General features: G+C 41.2%; 1 protein-coding gene across 3 annotated transcripts in view; it reads right to left on the minus strand.

Annotated features, from left to right (window-relative positions):
- Window positions 1–8,858, minus strand: part of ccdc85a (coiled-coil domain containing 85A) — a 28,769-nt gene extending 19,911 nt beyond the window's left edge. For 2 of the 3 annotated variants that reach the window (XR_009273974.1, XR_009273975.1), the window contains exons 1-2: window positions 6,623–7,756; window positions 4,231–5,700 (exon numbers count right to left, since the gene is read on the minus strand). Coding sequence is in view for 1 of the 3 variants with exons in the window: in XM_058796271.1 (XP_058652254.1) it covers window positions 4,749–5,700; window positions 6,623–6,862 (1,192 nt within the window). In the remaining 2 variants the exon portion in view is untranslated. Of the gene's footprint in view, window positions 1–4,230; window positions 5,701–6,622; window positions 7,757–8,610 lie in introns of those variants that run through there. The other variant, XM_058796271.1, reaches the window with a different exon arrangement.
- Window positions 8,859–9,696: the final 838 nt, after the last annotated feature.

Below are 9,696 nucleotides of genomic sequence, written 5' to 3' on the forward strand. Positions count from 1 at the left end.
TAGATTCTAATATTTTCGCAATTTTTTGCCCCCTTGAATTATTCATTATTTCTAGGTCAAGGGGTATGATATATCAAGCATTATGATTGCAATTCACATACAAATTAATAGATGCATACACATACTTGTTCACTTTTCACATCAGTGGAAAATTTTCATTCCAACTGGTTCAGAGACTCCTCCTTAGGGTAAAAATATGCAGATATTTCAGTGATATTTCAGTTAACCTATTTCATTGCTTTTCTATGAACTAAAATGTTGTAGCGGTCAATGCTGCATTTATCTCATACTAAATTCCTTTCCACTGTCTATTCCGCATATCTTAAATTCAGTGTTTCTCCTCTTCGTTGCAGTAGCAGAAAGCCTAAATCAATCGCTCACTTGTGCGCTAATGAGAGATCAATAAACACTGTAGCTCTCCACTTCCACGAATGTGTTCACCTATTTTCCCCAGAAACCGTCTCATCAGCTTCGTTTTCTACACCACATGTAGCACATCGAAATTACTGCGTGCCAAAGTCTGCATGACAACGAATAGATTATGGAATTAGCAACCGCACACGGCGATCACAGGGGGGCTAAATTGCGGTCTGTTTAGGACACAGCTTAGCAGGATTAGAATTTTTCATTAAACCATAAAACAAGCAGACAGTCATTAATTATGGCTGAGCATTCAAGATCAGTCATTGGCCAGGTCGCAAAGAGCTGAGTAGATTTAATTTAGTACCAGGCTTCTGAGAACTCTTTCCTAACTGTTACACAACCCCTGGCTCCCCAGCAAGAGAGCAAAAAACAGCCGTCTGATGCCAGCCGCGATCGCCAGGGCCTTTATCTCTTGAGAAATGAAAGGAAAAGAAATTAAATTCCACTTAAATGTCAAGGCAAGCAATTAGATATGTATTCCACAGATTGCAAATTAAATTACTGCAAAGGGCCAAAGTCTTGTACCACCACATCAGCCTGGAACTACGATGAAAGCCCACAAAGCGTGAAGCGTGAACAGCCAGCAGTGCTTGTTCTGTGTCACATTACCAATGCAAATGCAGCTGAGCTACAGCATTATTCATTATTTACACAACGCATTGACGGATGGTCTGATTGATGGACGGTATGATTTCTCAAAATTGGGCCCCGGGGAACATTTACAGTAGGTGGAGACCCCATTTAAAGCAGATAGGCTGTAGAGCTATATTTAGAGAGAGGTCAGTCAAGGTCTTCTGTGGGTCGGGTCACGTTTTGGACTGCACTTTGTTGTTCTAACTGGAGTAGAAAGTGCTCAGAAAACAAACTTGAAGGGACAGTGTACTCAAAAACAAGAATTCTGTAATCATTTATGGTGTCAGTCCAAACCTGACTTCACTTAGTGGAAAAGCATTTTTTCTCTACATTCAGTGAAAGTCATAAAGGTTTGGAACGACACAAGCCAATGAGTCAATGATGACAGAACTTTTTTCATTTTGGGGTAAACTAACCTTTAAACCTTGTTCGTAACTTTCCATGAACTCAAAGTATCTTCCATAATCCAATTAAGTTAAGCAGTTATGGCTCTTATGAGATATAGTTCTTATGAGAATTTATTATTTGTTAAGTAACTGTCAAAGTGCCCCAAATATTTTGCTTGAAGTTCAAAGTTTTTAGATTTATAAACATCTTTAAAAGCAAGTAACATTTGAAGTCCTTCACAGAAAACTTAAATCAGACTGCTTGCAGCTGTTATTTGACTGATATACGTTTATTATGCCTAGTAATCAAAAAATCATTAGAAAGTGACAAAAGGGAAATAACATTCCTTCATTTCTGCTTTCATCACAACTCTTGACAGAATGACAAACCATATAAAGAGTTTCCTTGGTAAATCTGGAAAAAAAAAAAAGGTTTCATGTACAGTGGGGCAAATAAGTATTTGATACACTGCCGATTTTTCAAGTTTTCCCACTTACAAAGAATGGAGAGATCTGTAATTTTCTGTGAGAGCCAGAATTCTTGCTGGTTGGTAGGTGATCAAATACTTATTTCATGCAATAAAATGGAAGTTAATTATTTAAAAATCATACAATGTGATTTTCTGGATTTTTTTTTTTTAGATTCTGTCTCTCACAGTTGAGGTGTACCTACGACGAAAATTACAGATCTCTCCATTCTTTGTATGTGGGAAAACTTGAAAAATCGGCAGTGTATCAAATACTTATTTGCCCCACTGTAACTGCGGGTTTGAATTGCGCCAGGAGAAATAAAATATGCTTTTTAAACATTCACAAACCTCTTTTTGTTCTATTTGTTCTGTAATTCACAGAATAGGAATCTGCCAACAAGTGGCCTTCACCAAAACCTCTCTGAACATATAGATACTGACCACCTCATGTCGACTATAGAGCAGCTGGTTAGGTCAAAGCCAAAAACATCAGAGTTACTGTGGACTGCAGGACACACCCCAGGAAGGGAGGAGAAAAAGAGAAATCCGACTGTCAAAACCTTCTTAAGGGATAATCCAGGCTGGCTGGCCACGGCCAACAGGGATGAACTGTAATACCCTACTCAGAATGTGAGCATGTGGTTCCATGAAGAGTGTAAATATATATATTTTTTTACTGATTAACCAAATTGGGTTTTTTTTTAATGTGTATTTATGACTAATTAGACACACTGGGGATTGTTAGTCTCTACTGAAATGCAAGTTCTGAGGGATCTGGAGCAGTAAACAGATTGAAAAGTGAGGATATGCACCAACCCAGAGCATCAGTGGAAAAATTTAATTGGATCTGCACTATTAGGAAAAGAAGAAATAATGGAAGAACACAAATGTGTAACTCAAGAAAAGTGAGTGATTGTAAGAAGGGAACGAGAAAGAGAATGAAAGAGAACAATAGCTTATTCTCTCTTTGTTAGCTTGTAGTGTCAAAAGACACCATATAAATCAGCAGGAGGATGGATCTCAGTACAGGCTGTCTGGTACCAAGCTTGCACACAAGGCCTTTGTGCACTCAAAGAAGAAACAAACCACAGGACATAAGATAAAAGTAGCTACTAAATCAACCATTCATCTCCCAGGAAGGATGCTTCAATAACTTTACCATTTCATCATGATGTTTATGTACAATCTATAAATCAAAGCGTCACATTTGAAACCATCCTTCATCAGAATAGCAGCACTATTTCTAGTTTAAGATCTGCAGAGCATCCATTTAGGTCAGTGAACTCAGGTGTTAATTAGCAGCTGTTATTTTCCTATTAAATGCAGCGCAAGGTAAACAGCACACAGCTTCAGGAAGAATCCCACAGCCTTGGCAAGCCACACAACTCAGCACTTTTCTCCTCCAGGAAATCATTAGCAGAATAGTTGGAGAGAATGCTACACATGAGGAGGAGAGTCTGATATTCCTCCCTTTAGTTCTGCACACATGCATGTGGTTTGTCCTCCAATAATGTTCACTGCAGCTTTTCTGATATGTCAGCAACTGTTCACAAAGCTATGAAGTATCTATTCTAAGCAAATTCATTTTTAATTTATAATTCACACCAAGAGGATTCCCATCATTTTTCTTTAATCCAGTAAAGTGTAATTCTGACAGGATACAATAACTTAGATTAGTATTAGGTAGCTCAAACAACAGCACCAAAGCCATTGGTTTGAACTCAGAGGTTTAAAGTCCCACAGAAACTACAAGCAAGATCACCAAGTTGATGCTACTAAAATGAACAAGTGTGACAAGACCCGGCTGAGATCTGTACCAGCACCTTGTGGTGTGTGTGTGAAGGTTTTTTTTTTACTACTGCTGAGGTGTTTATGAGCCTTATGCTGGGTGTATGGAGGTGAATTACGTTTACTGTAAGAGTTGAAACTATTCTGGGTGTTGTGTGCATATGTACAGTATATATCTGTGTGTGTAATTCAAGAACATTTGTGGGTTGCAACATTCAGCATATGCGCCAAGGGGGGCCACTAATTACAACTGAACTGAGAATGTCTTTAAAATTTCAATTAAAATCCTAAATTTGAAAAGAGATAGCTAACAGAAGGCAGAATTGCAATTTAAACTTATTGAAATTTAAAGAAATTTGTATGATTTATTTAAACTAGAAGAGCAAAGTTTTGAAATAAGGAAATCCTTTTTCTCTGAAGTTACGATTTTAGGAATTTGTAGGAACATAAGAAAAGGGGGGAAGAAAGGGCTTTTCTTAACTCTGCTCCTTCTCAAGTGCTGCTGACTCATACCTTGCCACTCCACTCACCTGCGTGCATATGGCAAATACAATGGTGTCCACTCCTGGTCCTCCTGGGCAGCACTGTCTTCTGGCTTTTGTTGGGCCTCTGAGCTTTTTGGTCTTTCATTGATTGATTACAGTGTTCCCTCAGCTGGGTTCCAGAGCATAAAAAAATGGCTTCGGAGGCACAGGTACAGAGGCTGATTGATAGGAAGCAGCTAAAGCCTGCTAAAATCATGGCCCAAGAGGACCAAGACTGGACACCACCGACCTTTACCAGAGATGAGATGTTCTGCTCTAGCCAGACACTAAAGCCCCTGCTCTATCTGGCCATTGCCTCTCCTGAACTGAGCAAAGCAAAACTAAACTAAATGCAGATCATGGCTGGCTGAATGGGATGGTTTATTGCCTGGCTGGGAATTGGGGCTTTGCTGGCTCCAGGATGAAGGATGGCCATCCCCTCTGCGTGTGGTGTACTCAAATGGGACTCCGTATATCTCATTGTGGGTGCTACAGCAGGCTCCAATCGGAGCCACCGTTCATACCGCTATAGATGCTCCGGTGATGAGGGGACATCTCCTCTACGCCCGGCCTCTTCTGTGCCACCTCTCGGCCAGGGCTGCCAAACTTGCCATGCTGATGCCTCAACAACTCAGGGCTCCCAGATATGACACGGCCCTTCTGTAGGTGCTCCGGTGTCCCTGATAGAATCTGTTTGGGCTCTGGACTCCCACACACACTACCCATGCTACCCCTGTGCTTCTGGAAAAGATCTGGGCTGCCAGGCGGCTGAGAGGACACCAGTAAGTGTTTTGAGAACTGCTCAGGGCTGCCTCTCTTGCCAAGTTTCTCTGGACTGAGACCCCGCAGGCCCTTATGGTCCGGACTGGAGAAGGACCCGCAGCGAGACCGGCACACTTGGGGAAAGGTATGTGCTGCGTACTCCTGGCTGGTGCTATGTCTTCGGCTTGCTTGCTCAAGACCCTTTGCCTCCTCCCCTGAGCCTGGCTTATGTAGGTGATCAGGACTGCCTCCAACCGGGCCACCCAACAGCTGCTGTTTATGTGTGAAATGGTCAGGGCTGTCGGTGCTGCCCGCGCTGGAGGTACTGCTCCCGTCACCCACATCCCTTAGTAGGCCAGGCCCAGGGCCGCTAGCGTGAGACAGGCTGCTCTGACTATCGATTGAACTCCTGCAGCCTGCTGGTCCCCCGGTACCCGTTGACCCGCCGGTACCTCCAGAGCCCTTCTCCTCATCCAACATGAGGCACAGCTCTCTCAGTTCAAGGTTCTCCCTCACCACTTCCTCCTGCCTCTGCTCCAGCTCTTTCAGCTTCTGCAGGTAAAGTGTCACCTCCTTACGCATGATTCCTGCGCTGTAGCGGCCCAGGCGCTGCCACTCCCTCGACACCTTTTTCCCTTTCTGCCGGTCGTCATCCAGAAAGCAGCAGAGGTCCCGCAGCTCCTGGTTGTCCTCTTGCAGCTTCTGATTCACCTCCTGGAACAATCAAATCTATGACTCAACACTGATGTCTAAGCAAAGCCAGTTTGACTGATGAAAGTGAAGTTAAACAAATGCTGGCATCAGTGCTGCACAACAGAAGACAGAGTATAAAGAACAGAGACAACACATCTTCTAGTAGAATATTCTAGTCGAGTTTTTCAATATTGGTAGGAAAAAATGTATGAAAAAGGAAAAATATATGTGTGTATTAATACTAATAATAACATATAGTATTTATAATATTAATGTTAATTCATATTCTGAATTAATTCATATTCTAAATGCAAATGTTCATTTATAAATAATATGCTTCTTTGTGTTTATATATATATATATATATATATATAGTGAGAGAGAGATACACACAAAAGAGAAGCATTTTTAAAAATGTAATTATATTAAAAATTGATTAAAATAATCTATTAACTATTATTATTACAAATATTTTAATGTTATTGTAAATCACTGTTGTAACGTTCTACTTTACACATCTGGCTACAAGCAATTCGTTTTTATTTATTTATTTATTTTCCCCATAAGACAAGTGTTGCCATGTACTGTTCTATGACAAAATGACATTTAAGAGGCTCCCGGGGACCTTTAGCCCCATTATACCTCATCATAAAGAACTGTATTTGCGAGGAGCTACATAGCCTATTAGAAAATGTGGAGGTAAAAAAAAAAACTATTTAAAGCTCCAAAACATGACAGGAGAGAGGTGAAAAGCTTTAACTGCTGCATCTGTGAAGGCCACAGTACGATTTTTTTAAAAGTTATTTTATACGAACATTTTAATAAATAAATAAAATTAGCTTTGTTTGTGTGGTACCAAAAACGAAGTGGGGTGTAGAGGGGTTAATCCAATCGTTATTCCATTTCGCCCACACCCTGTCACCTGAACACAGGCTCGCCTTACCTTCAGCCCCCGTATTTCGTTGAGATGCTGCTGAAGCCTGCGGTTCACCTCTCGGATGAGATTGCTGTGGTCCACTATGACGCTCATCTTCTCAGCTTCGGCTCTGCGGAGCCGGCGAACCAGCTCCTCCTTGCTCCATTTCAGAAGCTCCTCATCCGTAAGTTTGGAGAGGTCCTCTGAGGGACCTTCTGAGCTCTTGGATATGCTCGACTGCAGCTGAGGCTGGGTGGGCTTTTCCATTCTCCCGAGCAACTTATTGAAGTGCTAGGCTATAAAACAAATCGCCGACAAGCCGGTCAAATCCTTCGTTCGCACTTTCCCGCAAATTCCCTCTTGTTAGGATCGAATTTTTGAGACTACCATTTTAACGATAACTGTTCTGTCCATGCTGTCCCCTCTGAAGATAAGGATGCAGCCCTAGAGTACCGGCGAATACTTCTCCTCCTTATGCACTTGCTGTGCGGGTGGACCCTCTGTCTCTACGGCAGAGACTCGGTGTGTTTCCATCTGTCCGTCAGCATCCTGTCCAGCTCAGTGCGGTGCTGATCCCGCGCATGAAGAAGGCGCACGGCTGGTCGCTTCTGTGCGCAGGGTGCGTGACAGCAGCCTCTCAAATTGCTCGACTGGCTGAGTTGTGATTTTTCTCTCTACCTCTCTCTTTCGCTCTCTGTTCCGTCACACGCCCCCTTCTCTTGGAGACAGCTAACTTCTTGATATTGGGCGCCACCTGGCGGTGTTAAATCAAGCCTACATCAACTTGACCATTCTACAATCAATTTCAGTTTTTGTATCGATCTTAATATTTGCGAATATATATGTGCATTTCTCAAAACAATTCGTACAAACACCACCACGATGGATTAACTGCTAAAGCCTGTAACTCGCGCAACATCTTTAGTTCATCTCTCAAAATTAAGTAGGCCTATTTATACAAAATGCTTAGCCATTTTGTCAAAACAGTGTACTCTGTCAGTATTTCCTGACATAAACTATGGCTACGGTTTTGATGACAGACTGAAAGTGCACAAATGCACTTATCCTGTTCATGTCAATATTACAAATGTACATGTTACTGTATGTGGGATATATTATATGTACACACACACATTTATTTATTTGATCCCCTGCTGATTTTGTACGTTTGCCCACTGACAAAGAAATGATCAATCTATAATTTTAATGGTAGGCCTTTGTTTATTTGAACAGTGAGAGACAGACTAACAACAACAAAATCCAGAAAACCGCATTTGCTGACTGATAGGGGATCAAATACTTATTTCACTCATTAAAATGCTAATCAATTTAAATTACATACAGAAATTATTAGTCTTTTTAGTTAAGGTGGTAAATCAAACCTAAATCTATATAGTGCTGTGGGATGGAAGTTTCTTCATGTTGTTGTGAGGACATTGATGTTTAGCTAGTTGACATTAAATAAAATACACAGACTATTCAAAAAAAAAAAAAAATGTTAATCAATTTATAACATTTTTGAAATGCGTTTTTTGTTGTTGTTGTTGTTGTTGTTACTCTGTCTCTCACTGTTCAAATAAACCTACCATTAAAATTATAGACTGATCATTTCTTTGTCAGTGGGCAAACGTACAAAATCAGCAGGGGATCAAATCATTTTTTCCCCACTGTGTGTGTGACAGGGCCTAAAATTAATTAACACCCGCCAAGCGCCAAATGCGAGTAAAAATCGTCGTTGGCGAGTAGGCTACATGTAGAGTCAGTCGCCAGTTGGCGGGTAAAACCTTTACGAAATTATAACAATGTAATGTAGTGAGAACAACAGCCCATTTTTAAAGAGATTTGCTGTTTCTGAAATAAGCGAATAAAATAATATATTCCGAAGACGAGCTCATCGTGATGCTGTTCTGTCATAAGCGACCAGAGCGAATCAAATAATAGATACAAACGGGCTAATACGGTCAGAGCAGTGTGATGGCCAGCTTGTGCCTAGACACCGTTCTAATAACTTTTACCTGAGAAGATATTACTGCTTCATTTCGGAAGATTAACTTTTCCCTTCTTTATTCTTCATAACCCGAGAATGTGGCGACACATAGGCTACCTGGGGTTTCGCCTATAGAGGCTTTGAAAGGCTGCTCGTTCGACTGTACACGTACACCGAGCCGCTTCAGACAGCTCATTAGTAGCGCTTCAACGGACGAAAACACACACAATTATACGCGGTTTTGGCGAGTCACCTCGTAAACGTAGCCTTAAACGAGTTATAAAGTCTTAAATGGCCGTAAAGAGTTTGGAGAAAATAGGGTATGTGTCCGATCCACGTCACGCGCATCAGGTTTTAAAGAGACAGCGCTGATTTAAAGTGAAACCTGCTGAAGTCTGTCATTGATGTAAATCAAAGAACAAAAGAAAAAGAGAAATCACTCGACTGTTCTAGTCGCTGATTAACTTTGTAGCTGAATAAAGATTAATCTGTATAGTTTATGCATATACAATGTATAGTTTATGTGAAGATTGTTTTAAAATCACTTAATATTTCAGAGCCTATTAAATGTTAAAAATAATGGCTTTCAATTATACTGTATATGTTGAATGGCTATAATTAATAGGGGAAATTGAGGGAAAATGCATTTAATAGAGATACCAGCAGTATTGGTATTAATGCTTCATTAATAGTGAAAGTGAAGTGACATACGGCCAAGTATGGTGACCCATACTCGAAATTTGTGCTCTGCATTTAACCCATCCAACGTGCACACACACAGCAGTGAACACACACACACCGTGAACACACACCCGGAGCAGTGGGCAGCCATTTATGCTGCAGCGCCCGGGGAGCAGTTGGGGGTTCGGTGCCTTGCTCAAGGGCACCTCAGTCGTGGTATTGAGGTGGAGAGAGCGCTGGACAGTCACTCCCCCCACCTACAATCCCTGCCGGCCCGAGACTCCAACTCGCAACCTTTGCATTACGAGTCCGACTCTCTAACCATTAGGCCATGACTTCCCCTGATTAATAATAGGCTACTTTGTAAAAAGATGTCATTAAAAACATATTTAAAATGTACTATCTTTATGTTGTTTCTACATTAATTTGGAGG

The sequence above is a fragment of the Onychostoma macrolepis genome, chromosome 13, assembly GCF_012432095.1.
Source record: "Onychostoma macrolepis isolate SWU-2019 chromosome 13, ASM1243209v1, whole genome shotgun sequence".
Classification (NCBI taxonomy): Eukaryota; Metazoa; Chordata; class Actinopteri; order Cypriniformes; family Cyprinidae; genus Onychostoma; species Onychostoma macrolepis.